Source organism: Zosterops lateralis (assembly GCF_965231275.1).
Source record: "Zosterops lateralis genome assembly, chromosome: 11".
NCBI lineage: Eukaryota > Metazoa > Chordata > Aves > Passeriformes > Zosteropidae > Zosterops > Zosterops lateralis.
The window spans coordinates 11206272-11228459 of record NC_139771.1 but is presented as its reverse complement, the minus strand read 5'-3'; the positions used below and the strand labels follow the sequence as shown (position 1 = coordinate 11228459).

At 48.7% G+C, this 22188-nt stretch overlaps 1 protein-coding gene across 3 annotated transcripts in view; it reads right to left on the bottom strand.

Annotated features, from left to right (window-relative positions):
* The window catches only part of PLXNA1 (plexin A1), a 115317-nt gene that overhangs the window by 5298 nt on the left and 87831 nt on the right, over positions 1 to 22188 (bottom strand). For all 3 annotated transcript variants that reach the window (XM_083869725.1, XM_083869726.1, XM_083869727.1), the window contains exons 22-31: positions 19855 to 20111; positions 15939 to 16005; positions 11220 to 11366; positions 10251 to 10410; positions 9604 to 9707; positions 9076 to 9172; positions 8220 to 8410; positions 7398 to 7567; positions 5503 to 5715; positions 2363 to 2513 (exon numbers count right to left, since the gene is read on the bottom strand). In XM_083869725.1, coding sequence (XP_083725851.1) covers positions 2363 to 2513; positions 5503 to 5715; positions 7398 to 7567; positions 8220 to 8410; positions 9076 to 9172; positions 9604 to 9707; positions 10251 to 10410; positions 11220 to 11366; positions 15939 to 16005; positions 19855 to 20111 — 1557 coding nt within the window. The remainder of the gene's footprint in view (positions 1 to 2362; positions 2514 to 5502; positions 5716 to 7397; positions 7568 to 8219; positions 8411 to 9075; positions 9173 to 9603; positions 9708 to 10250; positions 10411 to 11219; positions 11367 to 15938; positions 16006 to 19854; positions 20112 to 22188) is intronic.

The window sequence follows — 22188 nt, the reverse complement described above, 5'->3', positions numbered from 1 at the left end:
TGTTGTATAATTAATAGACTTACTAGGAGACAGGCAAAGTCCATCAGGAGCCCTACAGGTAACTTCTTAATGGGGAGTCAGCTCCCTTTGATTAAGAGCTGCTGCAGCGCTGGCAAGTTGTGAAGAGGCAGGCAAAGCATGCTGAGGAACATTCACCACACTACCACAACCAGCCTCTGGCCACTGAGAGACTGGGTCTCCCCCAGGCTTTTTTGGGGCAGGGCCAGGCTGGCCCCAGTCTCCTGAGGCAGTAAGAGATGCCTGATGGGGAGTCTCCTCCCAAAAGAAAAGGGAAAGCTACATCTGGGCACTGGTATAAGCTCCTGAGGAGGGGAAAAATCACCAGCAAGAGCTGGACACATCTGATTTACCTCCCCTGGCAGCAACAACCCAGGACAGCAGCTGGACTGGTGAGAATTCATAGATTCTGCCACAAAGCTGCTACTGGGGACACTCCCCCTATCTATCTCCACAGATGCTACACACAGAGTAAAATACCTATAGTGGCACTCACACAAAAATCAAAACTCCACATGCCTGAAAGGTGCCTGAGCTGTAACCAAATGAGTTTGGTCAGAGAAGTGAAGGGAAGCCTATTCCCTACATTCCCTACATCCCCCCTCTACCTCTCCCAACCAGAGCTGTATATCCTGGAATGCTGAGGTGCCAGATGATTCCCAAACTGCCCATGCATTTATTTACTCCTCTCTTATCTCAGCCTTATTGAAACAAGGCAGTCAAAGGAAACCTGTGCTGAGTGTAGAGAAATCCAGGTTTGTCACCTGCTGTAAGGAGCCAGGACCACTGATTACCAAGATGCAAGTACCCAAATGAAAATTAATTATGATTTTCATTCACAGCCAATGACAGCATATTATTGCACTGAACAACAGGAAAAATTATTCTCGCCCATTTTGCATCAAAGAGGGTGCAATCGGGCTGCATATAATTGTGCTTAATGAATGAAAACAAACAAAGGGAACAGCTGCGATTTATTAATCCCATTACAAATAATAAAAGAAGTTCCTGAGAGCTGTGAACACACTTGTGATGCTCAGAGAGCGGGCAACAGCAAGAAACTCAACATATGTCAGGCTGCTGTTAGCAGGCAAGAGGAGGACCTGTGCCCCTAAAGAGCAGCTCATTAATGCCACGGGTTCATCTCTCACCATGCTCTCACCCAGGACTTGGAGGATTTATTTAAAGATTGTGGGACTTTTAGCCTGGAGGAAGCAAGCACTGGATGATAGCTGGACCCCAGTAAATCTAATCTTCCAGACTGCTCCACTTTCAACTGTCATGGTAGTCACAGAACTATGTACAAACTGTAAAACCCCTTTCATGGCCAACCAGAGCATCTGGGATGTGCCATCTGAAATTGTTTAAGGACTGGCACAAAGGTCCCACCAGCATGGTCATCAGTACATGGCCACCAGCTGCATGGTAACCACCACACAACATCTTCCCAAGAACCAGAAAAACCAGGATGTCCTCCTCCCTCCTGTAAAGCACCAAGTTCCATAGAATATTGGCCACCACAATCCCAGTGCTGACCTTAAACCAGGAGCCAATTCTGCTACAACCTGTCCATGTACCTCTTAAATTCACACCTGAAAGAGGCACTGGGAGAAGCCTCTTGGGATTACTGCATGGTATAACAGGGACCCCATTTCCTCTCCTGGCTCTGAGAAGATGTTCTGGCACTCTCTCATCTAAATTAGCCACCGTTCAAATATAGTCATCAAACCCCTTTATTGGGACAATAAAACCTGTACTATCATGCTATGTGTATAAACCTGTATTTACTGTAGTTACATATTTTATTGCTTTAATAAGAGGTAGGCTGTGGATTTGAGCAGAGTTTTGAGAAATTAATTTGTATAAATTACAACAGAGGAGTTCTTAACCATCCTTACTAATATTCAAAAAACAAACACTGGAGAGGCCACCACATCCTCTAACATCCCTGGGGAGAGGAGCCAAACACCACCTCTACAGTTCCACAGCATTAGTACCACCAATGGTGCAGGACTGGTGGCAGTGGATAGGGGGAGCATGCTGAGATAATGCTGGGAACTCTGCAGCCTCATGGAGTTCATGTGCCAAATGTGTAGAAAAATAGGTGTTTCCCACATTACTCACTGCAGAAAATATGAGGAACGAGCACTGCTCACTCCAGCTCCTGGCTTCATGCCTCTCAAACCTTTCCTTCTCCACCAGCCCAAACAGAGACATGGAATATGTTACTATTCCACATTTCACGGTGTGAACTTTTTCTATAGGAAAAAGCAGGGGACTGCAGAAACAGGGAAAAAGGACTCAAGTGGCAACTCAGGCCTGACTCTGCCTCACCACATCTTACCTCATCCTTGTACTTGGTGATGTAGGAGTAGATCTCATGCAGGGCGCTCATGCTGTTGAACTGGCTGAGGTGTAACCGCGACTGCTCCGCCAGGTATGCGCTCATGTCCTGGTCACTGATCGCTGGCATTTTTGCTATATCTGCATAATATCTGCCAGGGAGGAACAGAACAGTAGGTCAGAAATAGGGACAGGCAGGAAGGGATGGGTCCCTGCCACAATGCTCACAGAGAACAGCCACTGGAAAGGCAAGTGAAGAGCATCTTTTCTCCAAGCAGTGACATACAATCACCCATACTGCTCACTAAGAAGTCTCTGAGCACTCCATGGAGCAGTCAGCACCACTAGGAATGTAGTCCTGGTGGAATAGCATCCAGCTCAGTCCAATTCTGCTCACCAAGCTGGGAAGCCGAGCAATGTTGCTCTAAGGGATTTTCCCCCTACCTAAATTACACCATCTCCTAAAATTTACATTTTTTTGTTCTTCCCATCCCATTGGCATGTTTTGGCACCAAACCACATGCACCAAAACCCTTTACACCTTCAGCAACACACAAGGTTTTGCTACCACTCTCCTAAGGTCATCATGTCCCTAAAGACAGCAATGCCCCTTTGCATTCAATTAAATACTTGGGTGTGAACACATGACAAGGTGACATCCCATCCCTGCAGCGACACACATGCTGCGGTAGTGGAAAAACTGAATATCCAAAAGGATGTTCATTACAACTCTGAGAGGACAAAGCTGCAGCATCCCATTACAGCAGGAATTACATCAAGCAGATGCACCACTGGACTGGCTGCTGAGGACTTTTAGAAAAACAGTGTTGTGTCCACAGGCCTTGTTTTAAAAGAAACCCCACCCAAAGCAAATGAGCTCTGGCTGCTCTCAGGGAGAGTATTACCAGCATTTCCACCTGGAAATACAGAGTGCCAGCCTCTCTCAGGTTTGCTCCTCATGACTCCTCACTCAGTGAAGTTTCTGGTACAGTGATTAGCATCATTAGTGTCATCAGCTGAACGCTGAGACGGAACACTGCTGAAGCACTTGGATAGGAGCAGATGGCAGCAAGACCACTTGAGAAGATGAATATGAGGATCCACTCCATGCCACTGCACTGAACTCAGCTAGTGATAAACTACTTGGGCAGTTTTTACAAAAAGGCTCATTCATACCCAGAAAATAATGCAAGAGAATTTCTGGATGCTGCCAGGAAAGCAGTGGTCTGAGGTGAGGACCTCTGACTAAACCAGGCATCTCCTACACTTCTAGAGAGATCACCCAAGAGTGACATTTCCTAAAGCAGCAGTTTCAAGTTCCAGGTGTTATCATGACACATAGGATGGAAAGAAACCATCATTTTTCAATACAAGTGTGCATGGCTAACATGGACTAAGATTCCAGTCACACCATCCATTTCCAGAGGACACCTGCAACCCCAGCAGTAGTCCCCTTGGGTTTCCCCACGTTTCCCACTTCCTAATCCTTTCCCTGTACTATTCCTGCCTCAGATTGGCACAATGCCCTTTTTTCAGCTGTTGCCTGAGCCACAGCAGCAGACAGACCTGCTGTTGAGACTGCCAGTCCCACTCAGCCACCCCCGCACCACTCCCATCCCTCCTCTGCAAAACTTTGTGACTATCATTGTGCCAAAATCCAGAAATGCTGTTTATGCCATAAATTCCTGCAGTAGAGGAACAATAGTAGACATAGTCACCCCCTGTACAGGACATCTCTGCTCCCTGCTCATCTGCCTCTGGGACCATATAGGAGGTAAGCAATGGCAGGAACATCTGTCACCACTGAGATCTCCAACCTTCTCGCCAGGGACACAAAATGTCTCGACCAATGTTTAACTCTGAAATGGTTTTATACCTTTTTTCTTCCAGGCACATATACAGAGCTGAATATTTTTGTCATAGAGATGGCAGGGTCAGAGAAATTCACCTTATGAAGCTCATGATGTTCCTATGGGACCCCACTCCAAAGCCCCATCAGTCCCACACAAAGAACTTCCTCCTATTACAATGCAGCTCATCTCTCATCTCAGGCATCATATTTCAGGGATATCTTTTTTTCTGATCCAAGCCCTACCTTCCTCAAGGGAAGACACTTGTCTTTGTACTTGCCTACAAAACAGCAGGCATGCCAATGGTGCAACAAAAATATCTTTGTACAAAGCGAGTACCCAAGGATGATTTAGGCTACATAGTTCCACTCTTATAAACTAGAGAATATGACATTTACTGTTGTCAGGACGTCCTTCATTTAGTTCATTCTGTATTTGGTCAAGACACTGAAAAAGGGCCCTCAGTTAAGAAAAAAGCATCTTTAGTGCAGCACATCATCACAAAGGAAAAGTTGCATCAGCAACCTGAAATCTGTCATTTTTTAGGTTTTATGAAGTTCCACTTCACAAGATGGCAACATTTGAACCGTAGCTCTATTTGGAGGGCTTTGGAGGACATCTCCTAGGTTTTTCTCCCAAAAGGATAAAGCTAAACACAGCATTATGCCTGAGTGCATCAATTTGCAATCAGTCTCATTGAAACCCTGAACCTTTAACATTACATTAATTCAGTGGGACAGAGGGACATCTCTCCTCAGGGAAGATGTCTAACAGGGAAGGTGGAGGGTGTTGGAAGGTGTCAGGGCACCTATTCCTCTCCCTGCTCCTCAGCACAGACACAGCAGCCTGAGCACTGGGAAATGATAATTTTCAAGCATTTCAACAAAACCTGTGTGTATTGTTGTGGTACAAAAAAGGCACTTCTCCAGTCCAAGGCTGAGTTCTCACTGCTCTTCAAAAGCAATCAAGCGAGGTGTTAGTAATTCCCTAGTACAGACCAAGTTTTTACAACAGAAAACATCAGACAACCTAATAGTGGAGGTTGCTTTTAGCACCCCTTAAGCAAGTCATAAATGGCTCCTCAAAACAGTCATTGCAGACTCATTCCAGGAGACAAACATGAGAAAGCATCATAATCCAAACAAGAGTATCCCCTTCTGCAAACATTAGTACAGCCTTGCTTCAGTCAGCAACCAAGAGGAGCTCTCCCAACAAGCCACATCCCCACATCCATGAGCATCCACTGTAAGTCCCCCAGGGGAAGCAAGGAGCTATTGGCAAGTCTACTCACCTTTCTACCCAGCTTTTGTAGTTGGGGATGTCCTTAGCATACAGTAGTTTGTTGGAGGGAGAGTCCTTTCCTAGCTTGTGCTCAGAAGTTGAGCAGGAGTCCATGAATGTCTGAGCCACCACAGATAGGCAGGCATCAGTAATACTGTTCTTGTGAATGTCGAATACAAACTGGGGGTTCTTAATCACATTCACCCAAAAACGTAGAGGTAGACTGAGGAATGAAGGAAATAGGAGTCAGTACCTGAACAACACCCGCAGGGCAGCTGGCACGTACATGTACCTCCATTTGTGGAGACGGATCTTCCCATGACCCAGAACTAGGTAGGTTGGTTTTCCCAGCATTCCAGGGATGCAAGCATCCTGGGTAAAGAGCCATTCCCCCCTGCCCACCCCAACAAGGCCACAGTTCTCCTTGAAGAAATTCCTCAGCACTGCCAACATCTCCAAAGACAAACCAGGGCAGTGCAGATCTGTGTTTCTCCAAGGATCCATTTACATTGAAGAGACCTTGCTGAAACCATGGGTCAAACAAGACATGGTCCCTTTCTCTTACATTAATAATCCCTTTGAAGGCGCTGTGTGGCATTTCACACATCTCCCATGTCAGAGGAGGGAGTTAGCTGGACTCCTCAAGGGACTCATTAGTGCATTTAACACAAGAGGAAAATTTAGGTGGCCTCAGATGCTGGAAATAAAGCTCTCAAGTGCAGAGACAGCAGGTCTCCTGGTGAGCAATCGACTGGTTGTTTGCTGCATACTGACACACATGCCACCCTCCATGGCTCCACTTCCCAATCCTGTTGCCCCTCTCCTCTCCCAGGAGCACCACAGAGCCTTCCCCATCCAAAATCCTCCTCACTCTGTCATCCCCCAGCACCTGCACTCAGTGAATGCTTTTATCTTAAACAAAACACACTTTGTTCCCCAGGACTTTCCTAATGAGGGTACTGGGTGCATGTACATATTTCATTTGTGAAGGGAATGGCCTGGAGAAATTAGCTCCACACTTCGAATTAGCGCTCAGAGATAAGCACAGGCATTAGTATGCAAGAGCCTGCATGCCCAGCCCCTGAAGAGTGGGGCTTTTTTCCTCCCTTTCCTTTCACTCCTTCTTTTAATATAGGGAGGTGTGTTATAAATTAGTTCCAAGCACTTCCGCGCTCTCACATCTCCATTTAAAAATGTTTCTTTTCCTGCCCTGCTAATTGCAAACAGTTACTGAACTACACAAAAGCGATTTGGCTGCCATTTAACAAATGCCAGACACGGGGAACATACATACCCATCTCTAGTCACAGCAAAATTAGAGAGATGAAATCAGTGAGGCAGCAGAAACGAAAAATGCCAAAGGGGGCTAAGGAGCCAACACCTGCCAGAGCCCCGGCCCCAGCACAGCACTCAGATCTCATGAGCTGCCCTGCCCCAGTGTTCAGCCAGGGATCAGCAGAGCAGGGGCTGGCTCTGCAGGCAAGGGCAGGGAGGATGCGCACAGAGGGAGGATGTGCTGACTTTGTTAGGGAATGGCTGAGTGACAGCAAGGAGTGTGGAAACACCTTCAGGACAGCAGAGATGAGAATTGGGGCTGGCATCCCCGGAGGAGCCCAGAGGATGGAGAAGCCAAGGTGAGATGGGAACAGAGCCCTCAGCGATTGCAGCCATCAGGGGGGAGCCTGGTGCTTGGGATCTGGGGAAGGGCTGAGGGAGCACTGCATTCCCAGGATTTTTTCTACTAAGAAAGGCATGCAAGCTATTTACCCACACCCAAAATACAGAGATATGGGCCTCTCTTGTCCTGGATCATTTCCAGGTACATATTTCTGCTCCCTGTGGGAGGGCTTGGAAGTTGTGATGTCTTTACACCACCCCCCCCAGCCCACTGTCCTTCTCCATTACCAGTTACTCTTCCAGGTGTGCCTGACATCATAATCATTGATCTGATGCTTATCAGCTTGTTCATCCAGGAAATCAAACATGTATTTGATGGCGAGGGGCAGTGCACTCCCACGGTGAGCTGTGCTAAAGATGGTCTCAAACAGGTCATCCACAAATTTCTGCAGGGTGCCCTGGGGAGGAGAAATAGAAAAGGGCTACTCAGCAACACTCTGGGCCGGCAGAGGTGAATCTTTCAACCTCTAAACCAATTTCACTTCTATTCCTACACTTGAAAGAGCAGCACAGTACAGTCTGTGTAACCCTACTGGTTCTCAGTGGTTTATACTGGGAAACAGACACTGTGGTGATGACATATCTCCTTCACTGTATGATCTGGCATGCTAAAATTATATGAAGAAAAACACCATACAAATAAAAAAGTGTTGTGTGTGCTGAGGGAAGTGGAACATGCTCTAATGCCAAATGCCTGGGGTAATCACCCTTCCCACATCACCAGTTCTGCAGTTTTATCCCAAACACCAAAGAGGCACATATCCCAGGGCATCTCTGCTTTGCAGACCAGCAGCTGCTCAAGGATACAGGGAACAGTAAAAACACCAAAAGGTGCAAAAAGCAAATAGGAGAATCCACTCAGGGGATATTCACCAATGGTTTCAACACACAAACACTTCAGCTCAGAAAAGAGACCAAATGAGGACCTCTTCCTGTGCTAGAGCAGGAGGCTAACAAAAAAAAACAGTGCTTACCACTTTTGGACAACCAGAACCATTACCTCTCCCCACTCAGATTTCAAAAGCCAGGCTCTGGGTCTCTGGGCCATACCTTGGTAGCTAACAGACGGGTCAGGTAGATCTCCGAGACCATCTTGCTGCCCCGGTCACCCTCCCGCTGGTCCATGTGGTCGTGGTTTTTCACCAGATGCCAGAGCTTGGTGCCACTCTCCAGGTCAGGGGTGATCATGGGGGTCCGTGAGCGCAGGCTGTCGGGGCTGCTGGCTGTCCTCAGCATGCTCTCTGCAAGCACAGGGAGATGCTCCTACCCAGCCACCTCTGCCTCACCACCATCCCCACCATTTCCCTTGCCCCCGCAGGAGCTTTGGGACTCAAGTCTCTGCACCCACCATGCAGACAGCTCTGCTGAGACCATCCTCACAGTCTGCTGGGCCACATGCAAGCCTGGTTGATGTATAGGGGTCACAACAACCATGGAAGGAATTCTGGAGAGCCTGTCCTACTCCCAGCACACAAGTGCCAGGATCACAGATGCTTCCTGTGCCAGTCTGAGCTGATCACACTATTCCATTCCAAACCACGCCTGAGTACACCTGCCAGCACGTTCGTGGGAGTCTTCAACTCTGCTCTTTTAAGTGCTAAGTGCCTCTGTGCTTATTTTAATTAGATTTCAGGGGAATAAAAGGGAAAGGATCCCTTAACAGCAGCCATCTAACATTTGTCTTTTTCCCCTGAGTCCAAGACACTGCAAAGAAAGATGGCTCTGAGGGCACCTGAGTCACTCTCCAACACTAGCATAAATAGCATTGTGCAGGAGAGCTGGGAGTTTGGAGGACTTTATTCACATGAGTTACAGTTACAGTCACTTGCCCTGTGCCTTGGTCCACATGCCCAGCCCAGTGCCACCTCCCCTGCCAGTCCAGAGGAGGACACCTATGTGCACTCACCATATCTGCTGAGGGACTTGGTGAAGGTGGAGGAGTTGGAGATGTTGTATGCTGAGTTCTGCTTGGGCACCAGGGCTACCGAGGAGCCATCCGTCACCTGTGGGCAGAAATGGGCTGAGCAGGCTGCCACACCAGAGACACACAGGGGGAACAGCCCCAGCATGGGGAGAAACCAGCCCCAGAAGGATGCAGTGACACGACCACCACCCCAGGGACATCACCTCCAGGAAAGGAGCCTGAAATATCTCTGTGACTGCTGGGAAGGGGCAGAACAGGAACACACCAGAAAGCTCAGCATGAAAATAGCAGAGTAAGGTCAGAGTGGGAAACAGCCTCTATGAACTATGGAAACACCCCATTTCAAAGGACCATAAACATGAGGTGCAGGCAGAAAAGTGACTGCAGACCTTCTGGTCATGGCCCTGGAGAGCTGAGCCCAGACCCTGACCAAGCTGAGGAGGGAGAAAAGATGTTCAAGCTCAAAGCAGCTGGTGATTGCTCAGTGTTCTCCATTATGAACAGCCTTACCTGGTAGTGGGCCAGGGTGTTCAGCCTCTTCCAGTCATTGTCAATCTTTGTGGTGACATCTTCATCCTGCAGTATGATGCGAGCCATCCTGCCTTGCCGCCACTCTGCACCCAGCAGGGAGAAGGTGGTTAGAGGATGATAAGAGCACAAAGCTAAGACAAGGGTACAAGCACAGTCCCAAGGCATCAACTTAAGAGGCTTCCAACCCCTCTCTGAGCCCGAGAGCAGATGACTATCAATGTGTTGGACAAATCCAAGTACTCAGGGAAAGACAGTATCAGTTTGACCCTGATGACTATTACCTTTGCTCCTCTCCATTCCCCTGACCCCTGTTTAAGAACAGGATTATTAACACTGCTCTGAACTATTGCTGGCCTCCTTGGATGTCAAGACACCTCAAGCCTGCAATTCAGACCCCAGAAGAGCCAAGGGGGCTCTTCTCCCCACCCCCTCTGCTGGCAGGATCCACACTCTCATGCCAGGGCTCCTCACACACAGTCAGTGCCACCAGCATGGCAAAAGTGGACTGAACAAGCACAAATATGCTTCGGTAGAATATGTTGATTTTCCTGCCCTGCACAGATTCGTTGGCACTTCTGCTCTTACTCACATCCCTGTTCCCCACAGGGAAGTTCTTGGCCTCTTACCCAAGTCCATGTCTCCAGCTTTGGGTCTCTGGGAATAGGGCACACCCTTGTACACAGCATCCAGCAGCTTCTCCTTCACCTGCGTGATGGTGTCGCAGTTCAGCACCTTGACAGGGATCTCTGGGGCATTCTCATTCTCAGGGTTCACGCAGTTGAGGGTCTGCACAAGGTCAGAAAGGGTTGAGTGAGAGACTGTGACACACTGGCTGCAAAGGCTGGTCCAAGGACACAAGGCTACAGCTATCAACAGGCTGTGTATTTTCACCTCCCAATCTGCTGTGGAGTTGTAGTCACATGGCACATTCTTGCTCCCCTTTCTCCACCTCTCCCTACCACTCTCAAACCTCCAATTCCCAGAAAGGAAGCACAGTGTCAGTGAAGGAATCTTGGGCCAGCAAACCATGCCCAGTGCACCAAAGCCTGTTGAGAACAAGCAATGACCAGGCACACTCCACTCCCCCCACAAACCATCCCTGTGAAGGCTGAGCTGCAAATGAAGAACCAGCTGCAGGCTCAGCCAGAGGAAGAGTCTGGGTTATCATTTATCTGGACAGAGTACACGGCTCAGAAGGAAGAGAAATATCTCTCCATCTCCTGCAGTAACCTCAAAGCTCTAACTTTGATCCCCACAGAACATGAGCTCCATATAGCACAAGCTCAACAGCATCTCTCACCCAAATCTGCCATTGCCAGGGGTTTGCTTGGAAAGATATGGAGCAGGATTCAGCTCATGCTTGGCCTCCTTGGGCCCACGGCAAGAGCAAACCTTACCAAGGAAAGGCCCTGTTTTCTGAGCTTGTCTGATGGGCCCCACCCAGACAGGGTAAGAGCCACCCCAGGAATGCTGGAGAGAAAAACAGACAAAACTCTCTCTAAAAGTATTTTATGTGCCTCCAAGATCTTGTTAATTAGCTGGACCTGGCAATCCTGGCAAGCACCAGCACCACTGAGGCCTCTGCTTGCACTAACCAGCATTTTGTAGTCAATCTGCTGCCGGATGAGCTTGTCCTCACTGAGGGAGTAGCGAGCCTCTCCTGTGATGGCATCAATGGGTCCCTTCTCCATCTGCTGCTTGATGGCACAGTAGAGCATGAAGAGTGGTTCTCCGGCACATTCCTGTGGGACAAGGGCATAGAGAAGAGGAGAGAAAGGAGTTAGAAAGTGCCAGGCACCAGCTTTACCTTTCAAGAACCACCACCATATTAGAAGTCTCCTGTGGCCCTGCTGCATCAACCCCCACAGAGGGCATTATAAAGAGCCTCCATCCCTTGCTTTGGACTGCAAGGAAGGGGGTCAATGGTAAAATTCATCCTGTGAAGGAACTCACTCTCCTTCCAAGTCCACTGGAAGTTGTTTTTTTTTATCAACCTGCAAGCTCAGATTCCCAGAGCTTTGAGACACTTCTGGGTTAATTCTGTTCATTCTGCAAGTCAAAAATGAGCTAAAAAGAGTAAATTCACATCTACTGTAGAGCAGATTGAATCTGGGGACATTGAGTTATGGGATACAGCCTACATCTTTTGAGCTGCTCCAGACAAGAGCACTACCTGAGGACTGGAAAAGGCAAGCTGCAGTGGGACAGCCTGGGGGCTCTTGCCCAGATATCACAATGAAGTTCTGACATCTGCCAGGAGCCCAGTCTCACATGAGAAAATGTCAAAAGAGGTTTCTCCAAATGACAGTTACGCACAGCCAGACCCATTGGAAAGGAAAAGCAAAGGAGGGACACTGCTCTGAGTCTCCAGGTGATGGAGGGGACCAGACAATGAGGTTTCCTGCAGTTAAACCATTTGCGACCTACACATCTCCACTGCCAAAGTCTTGTAGACAGAGCCAGCCTTATCTACCAGACAGAGCCACATCAGCAACTATCTCATACATGTGAGGAAGGGAAAGGGAAACTGGACCAGTACTTCCCCCTAAAACATCTAGGATGTTTAAAACATCCTGGATTCGTGAACAATAAAGGACCTGCCAAGGTTGGAAGCACCAACCAGCCTGGAGCCAGGATTTGGCATAGTGGAACTGGGAGTGGACACTCGTTCACAACCCAGGGCCCAAACATGTTGCCTGAGCTGCATCCCAATGAGCCCTGCCAGATACAGGCATTAGCCCTAAGGAAGAAAAAAGAGTATAGTGGGAACAGAGAGGATGGAGAGAAGTCTCAGCAGATTTTACCCCACTAGCCCTCATCCCTCCCTCCCGGCCGCCTCACAAATAAATTGTACTTTGGTGCAAAGTGCGGCTGCTCTCCCTGTCACCATATGCTGTTAGCATCTCGTTAGCATCTGCGGTAATTAAAGAGACAGCTGCTAACGAGCAGGAACAGGCATACATCATCCCCAGACCTTCCGACAACATGCCTGTCTTTGAAATTATGTTTCATTTGCAAACTTGGCTTCATTAAGTCAGCTTGGAAAAGTGAGAGACCCAAGTGGGTGCTAGGCTGCACATCACCGCCTGCCTGGCAAGGCAAGGCTGGCTGCAGAGTGGTAAGAACCCAAGAGGTCCCATGGCATCCCAAGCCTACCCCTCTGGTTCTGGTGGAAAGACTTAAGCTCCCTTTTTTGATTGCTTGCAAAATCTCCTTGTGAAAATTCCAAGTCTGTGGAAGTGGTATGGATAGAGGACAGACTGGAGCAGGACTCTTGCTTCCATCTGCCATAGTTGTTACAGTCTCAGCCCACAGCTTTCACCTCTCCAGCAAGGCATGGCTGCTGTGCCCACATCTGCAGCTCTGCACCCACCTCTAAGGATTCGCACCAAGAAAGGTGGGCTCAGTCTTTCCTACACGGGCTTCTCTGTCTGTTCCTAGTGTGGATCCTACCTTAAAAATTCAACACCTCACTCCCAGCCGCACTGTCCCCACCAGCTCTTGAAGACCAGGACCAAGGTGCTGCTGTGGGTCACGGCTCACTGAGATACTGCAGAAGATGGTTTAGGGATCATCTTTGACAGAGACCAACAAAATGAACAAAGAAACCAGTGCTGGGCAGTTGACCTGAGATGAACTCCATCAGATGAAATACAAAAGGAGACCACTGAAATGTGGCCAGGTGGTCCCTCAGGTTGATGAAGGGCAGCCTGTCCCCAAAATGTGACTGTGCCCACCCTGCCAACCCTTATACAGTTTGCTCACTGCTGGGGACCTGACTGATGGGAGCTTTGGGGGCTCTCCATGGGACCTGAGCTGGAGGAGGACAGCTGCAGACACCCTGTGTGTGCCCATGTTGATATGTTGGGAGCAAGCTGAGACAAGCCAGCTAATTCCCAAACTATTTTACTGACTAGATCTAGCTCATCAGGCACCTAATATTGTGCATTTTTCAGCAATTGTCTCAATTTATCCATCTCCCTTTCCCTGAGGTGTCTCATTAAGAGTCTGATAAATGCTACTACAGGGTCCTCTTGAAAGCACCAGCCTTCACTGGCTCCCCACGCTGCTGGCCCTGGGCATGAGGAGCTGTCCTGTGCCTGCCCCCATCCCTCACCCCTTGCCCTACTCGGGGGAGGTTTGCTGAGAGCTGATCCAGAAGCTGGGCATGTGTCTGCATCATTTACATGAACAAGTACTGCAGTTTGGGGCACTTTCCCTGCTGGCAAAGTGTCTGCTGTGACACTCTCCATCTACTCCATGGCCTTCTCCTGCTTCTGCTGCCACCTGTGATCCTCACTGTCCAGAGACAGGTGAGAACAGCCTCCTGGGTCTCCTCTGGTGGAACCAACCCAGAAGAGGGCATAAGCACATCCTCAAGTCTCTTCCAGTTTAACTCAAGTGACTCAGGCAGTGGAGTTTCAACCACTTCCAAAGGAGATGAATCCCAGCATAAAAAATTTCACAGCCAGAAAGTTCATTCAGGCCCTCTGTGTATGCTTCTCGTGTAATGGTGCACCTACATCAGACCTTTCTCCTGCTGCTACCACCCAGAGAGAGGAGGTGTTTTCCCATCCCTAAGTTATGGTGTAGCCAAAGACTTCTTTATAATGAGGCATTGCCCTGGTTCCACCATCCCCCCACCTCTCACCTGCTAATCCTTATCCTCAGACCTGGTGATGTGCTCAGAAGCCTCTCTGAGGGGGGACAAGGACACATGCAGTACTTTGGTGGTACATGAGCTAATCCAAAGTAGCTTCTGAACACAGCCTAGTCCAGCCAGGGACAGGTCAGGAATGTCAGGTCACACACACAAATACAATGTTCCCAAATGCTGCTGAGGGTGTTTGTAGGCTGTGCACTGCACTTTGCTCAGCCAAAGCATAACCCTGTTCCCTTCAACAAGTCTTGGAGGAGTTTATCCACAAGGAGAGCTACTCCTGCCTTCCCACCAAGTTCACAGAGCCTCAGGAGCCTTCTGCCAGCATTCTACCTGATCCCACTGGGCACTGCTGATGCAAAAAGGCCCTGCTGGACAAAGCCCTGGCACAAAGGGGTGGTGGGAGGTTTGACATCTCCCTATGACCAGCACAATTCTTGTCCTCTCCCACCCTGGCAAGCAATCTCCAGCAAGCTAGATAGATTTTTATAGATACAGGCAATTCCTCGACAGAGGCAAAAAGCCAAGTGCATGTAAATGATATTATAAATCACCTCTCGTTGACGATCACTTGCATTCTGCTGAGACTCCTGCTCACTCTCATCTCTTGGCTGGAAATAGTTCAAACCCTCTTTATCTTAATGAGGGATGAAATCTCACAAAAACAGCTGTGTGCCACCCAGTCTCAGTGCACTGACACCAGGCAGGATCCCAAGAAACAGCCCTGCTGCCTGACAAACCAGGGCAGGATCGCAGGTGCCGTTCACCCATCGGAGTCTTCCCAAAGTTGCAGCAGGACTGAGCCTGGGGTCCACGTGCTGGAGGTGCTGCTGTGTAATCTGCATGGAAACTGGTGCAGCTCTAGCAAGTAGAAGCACTGGTGCTGATGGAATAAATGTTCTCAATATAGGTAGAAGCACCAGTGGTAAAAACAGAGCTTACACTGTGGCATCCTCTTCTGCTACCCCAGTGAAATTGGAAAGAGGTGAATTCCAGCTAAAAGGCTCTGCAGTCTCATGCAGGTGCAGTGGAGAGCTCTGTCCCTGGCTGTCAACAAGCCCCTCAAGGCATCCATCCCCATAAGGGCACCTTTGGTAGGGGAAGCAGCAGCAGAAGTGGAGATGCCTGCAGGAAACAGTTCCCCTACCACAGAACCTCAGTGTTGGAGAGATGAAGGAAAAACAGCGGCCATATATATGAAGACTGCAACTCATCAAACTACAGCTCAAAGAGGCAGAAATAGCCCCAGTCATAGCAATGCCTACAGAAGAATCAGTTCTCAGGGCTTTTTCCTCCTGAGTTACAAGCAAAGGCAAGAAGAGAGGAATGGGGACCACTCCAAGACTCAGCTGAGTTGCTTCAGATTTATCTTTCCTCAGGGCACCATTGTTAAAATCTCAAACCCACTATGCATTAAGCAATCCCGATCTGGATTTCATTTCCCAATCACAGTTATTTCCCAAAAAGGAGACCAAAAGCACATCTCAGAAAACCAGGATGGAAACTGAGATCTGGGAAGCAATCTCTGCTCTGGGAGGGAGCAGCAATGTTTAAGAGCATGTCAGCCTGGGTTTTGGGTAGCGTGCTACCTGGCCCAGCAAGGCAGGAACCATCTCCCTGACCACATGGGGTTACCATCCCTTCCCAAACTCACCTTCAGAAACTTGTACAGCAGAAACGTGAACCAATTTGTCAGCATCTTCTCTGCCACTGACTCCGTTCTGTAGGGGAAGGTAGAGAGCAAAGCCATCAGCAGAGAATATTAAAGGTCTCTGATCTCACCCACTGCCACCTCATCCTTTGACTGTAGCTAAAATATTTTTGGCTTTAAAAGGCTTCATCTGGAAAGGGGCTCAAAGCAAGGGGCACAAGCAGACAGAACAAGCTCTGCTGGAAAGCCTGCCATTCAGCAGACCCCCCAGGAGAGAAAAGCAAATTGGTCCCCAGTGTATTTGGAGAACTGCAACAAGTCAAGCTCAACCTTGTCCCACCGGGAGTCTCACCAGGGGATGAGAAGCTTTCTGCTTCTCCCTGGTACCTTCTACTTCAATAAACTTTGTTTCTTCTACAACATCCCACTGGAACTAGGCAGCTCTCTACACAGGGGGATTGTATGAGGCCAAGTACAATGTCCCCAAACCTACCTCAAGCTCCCTAGTTGAAGTACAACCTGAAAGAAGGGCTGAGGTCGCAAGGCAAAAACAGATCTAGCTGGAACCCCTTTCCCCACCTGGGAGCTGCTGTTGTCTTCTGGTCCTGCAGTGCACTCAGTACTGCCATTGCCCTGATGCAGGCCACCACTACTGGTGACATGGGTCTTCCCTGCAACCCCTAAAGCAGCTCTTGATCTCTAAAGCATCAAAGTTCAGGGTGCATAGTAGAGCAAGAGGTCACTGACCACCACCAGTTCACTGGTACATGGCCTTGGTTAAAGCCACAACCAGATTTAGGTCTGCAAGCTTTGACCCAAATGGGTTTTTGATCGAACTTATCCTCACTATTAATTCAGCTGAAAGCACAGGGATTAAAGAAGGAAAAAATAAGAGCATTGTTTGGAACCTTAACCTGTTTTCCATGTACTTTTGGAACATAGACACTGTGCCAGGCTTGGAATTTAACCCTTCCATGCCTGCAGTTTAGGCCTGAAGTTTAGGGTTGCTGTGTGTCTTCTTGGAGTGGGGTGTTGATGTAGGAATTTGTAAGTGTATAATGCTGCACCTACTTGCTCCAAAAGAAATTTAAAAATGGAGCTATGCCTCTCATCTTTTGCATATGCAGTAAAATGAAGCAGCCAAAGCTACCTTGAGAATACCTATATATTTCCCCTAGTTTCCTAAAGCACAGTTCAAATCCAGTTGCAATTGTGCTCCAAAGCAGCATAGCAGGGAAGGTCCAGGGAGTTGCCTGTGTCCGCTGTGGGCCATGGGGGTCTGAATAGAATGAGGGACCTCGGGGTGCCTGTACTGGTGCAGCCAGGATGTGTCACGCCAGCAGAGAGAGGAACACAGAGGCATGGAGGGAGCTGAGGGTGACACCAGATCCTGGTGAACCCTGGTGAAACTACAAGTGCAATTTAACATGCCTGTCTCTGCATCACACTTTACCTCTCTGCTGTAAGATTAAAACTCCCCTTAACATGTCCATTATTTTTAACATGGCCTTCACTCCTTCTAAAATCTTCAGCTTATCCACCCATTAATTATCAGATCAGGGACTTGCAAATGCAGATGGTCCTGAACGCACAGGCAATATGAATAACCTCAGGGATGTGCATGCATTCCTCTTGCACCAGGAAAAAAAAATACAGTTGACCCAAGAAACAAATTCCAGAAAGAACCAAAATGTTAGAGCCATCAGAAGGAGTCCCACTGCCCAATTTTATGCACTGTCCAACGGCAATGCCATGCCCAGCAGATGGGCCAGGAGCAGTTCCCAAAGACCAGATGGCTGGGGCAGGAAATCCACTTTCCCAGAGTTTATTCAAGCTGACTTGGTGTCATATGGTCTCTTCCAAGGTTTTCTCTTGTGGTAATGGGGCTTAGCCCTTTTTGTCCTCCCTAGAATAGCACAGACTTCCTTAAACCATTTGAGGACAGCATAACCTGAGCCTTCAGGGAAGGGAAGGCTTCATGCCCCCACCAGGTAATAATAATCCACCACAGGGAACAAAAAAAAGGGAGAAGGGAAGGGACACAGAGAGAAAGCCAAGGGAGAAGTGGACTGCAGCTATTCAGCAGACATCCTCCTCGGCCTTAGAAAGGACCTGCCAAGCCCATAATGCTTATTTGAAGTGCCACCACTCAAGCTCTGGCAGATGTTTGTCTTTATCCATGATAGAGCCAGATGCCACAGCAATGGGGGGATTATCCAACAACCAAATAAATAAATAACAGCTCTCCCCAGTTAGATCAATGCTAATCCAGTTGCCCTGGGCAGTAAGCACACTCTCACACCCAACAGCAAGGCTAATCAAACACATAGAGAAGCACAGCTCTCGGCAGCACTCGCTCTGCATCGTGGCTTCAAGAACAGTATCTCTTTATTAAATATCACTCAGGGAGGCACAAGCAAGGTGCTGGCCAGAGGACTTATCTCTGTCCTAACTGCACTGGCCCCCGAGCACTGTGGCTGGGGACTGGCAGTTTTGGGCACTGATGCAGGCTAGGCTCTGCCTCTGTGCTGCTGCCACAGCTCAGTCACTGCGGCTGCCGGCCTCCTCATGATGCCTTTTATTTATATTTTATTGATTTACTTCAGGGCTGGAAATGTATTCTAAATATTTCAGTGAAACCTGGTGTTATGGAGGAACACTTGGAAGAGAAGAGTCTAAGAATACAGTCAAGGGAGAGGGATGGGGAACAGCGGTTGGCACCTCCAAGACCCACCCTACTCCCAGACAGCCATCATCTGCACAACACACCCTCTCTGACACACTTCTAATGAGATGCTTTGAGACATTAAGGGCACCCTTGTAATGTGATAAATGAAGCACAGAGAGTAAGAGAGCAACGTGCCTAATGAGATGGGCAACACGGATGTAACTGGGACCAGCTCACATCTGGGTCTTCTCCATGTGTTTCCCCAGGGCCAAGTGTACAAAACCTGACAGGCTTTGTCCAGTCTGGCCATGCCATGAACATCAGTTGATCTTTGAAAGAAGCCCTGGGTTTCTTGAGCCTTTCTGATGACATGCCAGCCCTGTGCCCCTCAGTCATCCTTGCATCTCTGCCAAAGGCTGGTGGCACCAGGCTGCTGGAGGTGGGGATGGGGAGGCATCACATGGCATGCAAAGGGAGGAAGTGGCACGGAGAGCCTCAAGCTGAACCAGTGGAGCTTATTAATAGTTTTTGTTCAGGACTTGGTGTATCTTTCAATATTCATCAGCCCGTGATGAAGGAGAGCTCAGAGCTATCGTTAAATATTGATGGGGCAGGCAGACTCACAGTAGGGCTTGGCAGGCTGCCTCCTGCTTGCACTTCCCCCGGCCCCAGTGAGACTCCCAGCTTGCAGAGATCTGAGTGACTTTCCCAGGAAAACCCCCATGTGACTGGCAAGGCGGGTAAGCCCTGAGGAGACAGCAGGCAAAGGAGGACTCCTGCCTGCTGCCAGCCCATGGAGGCACCCACACAGCCACCAGGCAAGGCAAGAGATGCCGCACATGACAAGAGAGATGGGGGACCACCTGGTCACCTTCCCTTCTCCAGGTGACCTACAGCAACACACCACAGTGCCTGACACTAGCATGTACCCTCTACCTGCACCAGCCTGCACAGCTGGTGAGCACCTTGCTCTCTCCTTCCCAGGCAGCACGAGTCCACACAAGCCAAACTATAGTGAGAACATCCCATGGGTGCTCCTGAGTTGGCTGGGGCCACATAGTCCCACATCCCTCTCATACTTGCACACAGACAAACAAGGAAATGCTTGACAACAGACTCATTGTTCACACTGCCACAACCAACACCAAAGCCATGACTGGTGGCATCCTGAAAGGACACCAGCTCATGTCACTGTGCTCAGAAATGCCTGGGCACTGTCCCACAGCTCTGACCTCTCAGGGGGACACTCACCTCCGCAAGAGCAGCTTGGGGTGGTTCTTGCTTTCCAAGTTCTTCTCAATAAGGTCGGACAGGAGCTGCTTCAGCACCCCGGTGGCATACTCCATCTCACCCTGCAGTGCTGTCATGATGAGCGAGGCCACATTTCCGCGGTCGCGCATGGAGAAGCTCCGCTGGGCCTCCAGAGTACGGATGAAGGTCAGCAAGAAGTGCTTCTTGTTCAGGAGCTGACCAAAGAGGGTCAAGGACTTCTCCACATTAGCCTGGACCTGCAAAGATAGAGCAAAGCTGAGAGACAGGCGTGATGGGGAGGGTGACGAGAAGGTGGCTGGACTGATCCACACCCTGAATTCACCCTGAATCCCACAAAAGGAAATGATGAAAAAGGGTCAAAAAGCAGCTGGACTAGGTCTCTCCTTACTACCAAGCTTCCCCTTCGGTGATCAGTCTCAGTTCCCTAAAAAAGAGTTATCTAGATTGTATATCCCAGCATCAGTTTAACACAATCTCAGGGCATCAATGTTTATATATGTCTATATAGACACACCCTTCCATACAAAGACTCTCCCACAAACAGACACACAAACACGCTTCTCTTCCATAAACAAACACTCCTTCTCTCCCAAGAACACACATAAATTATAATTTTCAATTTCAGCTAACAAGCAGCTCAATTCCCAACCAAGTCACTGCAACATGCACTTTGGGTATTACACAGAAAGCAAATAAAGCCACAACCCTGAGCTCCACCAGCAGCAAACCCATCTGGTTTGGGAGGGATGGATTTCAGATAGGGAAATAATAGCAGAAATCTGGCTCTGTCTCACTGCAGACACACCCTAAAACAGTCCCTTTACACATGAGACATTTGAAGTTGTATTTCTGGCCATATTTTGCCATGTAGGACCCAGCAGGGACTGGGCTCAGATGCTTTCACACCTGCATTGCCAACAGGAGCCCAGCTCTGGCCAGTCCTGACCACATTTGTTATCAGAAATTAATATTCTTACAATACTCCATTTTCTCATTAGAAAAGAGGGCTTCCTCTGGATAAAAGCCTTCCCGTGGTAAAACATTTTTTTCTTTAATTCCTCCCCTTGTCTTCCTGATTGGGTGAATGAGCATTAAATTTCGCTTCATGTCGGTATTTGGAGACAAAACAACACTTTTCATTTCAAAACACCAACTCAAAGTGAAGAACAGAGTTTTGACACATCAAATCATTTCACTTCAATCAAAACTTTGGATTGGTGCTCTTCAGTTCAGTGAAATTCCTCGCAGTTCTAACCTCCCTCTCCAAAATACTCTTTCCCGCTGGACAAAAGACCTGCCTCCCACCAAGTCCCCTTGTTAATTCCAAGCCCTCATGTTCAACTTTGCTGATCATTAGCAGAAATAAATGAACATAGCGAATTAAACATTTAATCAGGCTTAAATTCTCAAAAAGCAAGCAGCCTCCCCCTAAACCCTGCAGAGGAAGGGAGCTGGTACCGGTGCGCACTGTGGATTAGCGTGTGCGTGAGCAAGCGCCGCTTCCTTCCGCCACTTGCAATAGCTAATGTTACACTCTGAGTAAAGAGACAAATAAAAGCAAACCTGATTAAATTATATGAAGCTTACACAACTCTAGTTGCTTTATTTAATCTCTTCTGGGGATTTTTTTTCCCCTTTGTAAATTTAACTCCTTGCTTCCCAAGCCAGGCTGAGCTGGTATGCTCTCTCAAGCAGGATGTTTTCGGTTAGGAGCTGGAAGTGGACAAAGTCCACTCAGGCTGCCATAGAAAATGCAAAATTCCTCCTCTGATACCCTTTGTGATACCCTTTCCACTTTCCCTCTTTAGGGAAAATCTTTAAGAGCAAGAGCAGAGGTGAGAGGTGAGCCAGGCATCTGCATAGACAGGAAGGGCTGTGCCCCAGGGAAACCTACACGCCTGTTTTAGCTCTGAGCATCCGGAAACCTGAGCTGCAAGGGAAATCCACGGAAAACAGGGTTCCCACCACCCTCCAGAGCTGGGATTAGGGGCTGGGGAAACAGAGCAGGCAGAAGGCCAGGGCCCACACCGTAGCCATGCTGGCGTACAACACCAGCACGTGCACTTGCAGTTGGTAAGAGCTTGTTGTGTTGTAATTAGTGACCGTGCATCTTGCACCAGGGCCAATTACTTCTCCTAAATACATTGTGAAGCCCACGTCGACATTAATTACTGTGCTGGGTCAGCAGTGAGGGGAAGCGAAGGTCACCCCCCTCCTTCCTCTAATCAAGAGTGGCCACAGCAGCCCAGCACACAAGAAGCAATTGCTGTGCAATTGCATGCACTAAATTATACAGAGGTAGGGAGGCCAGGA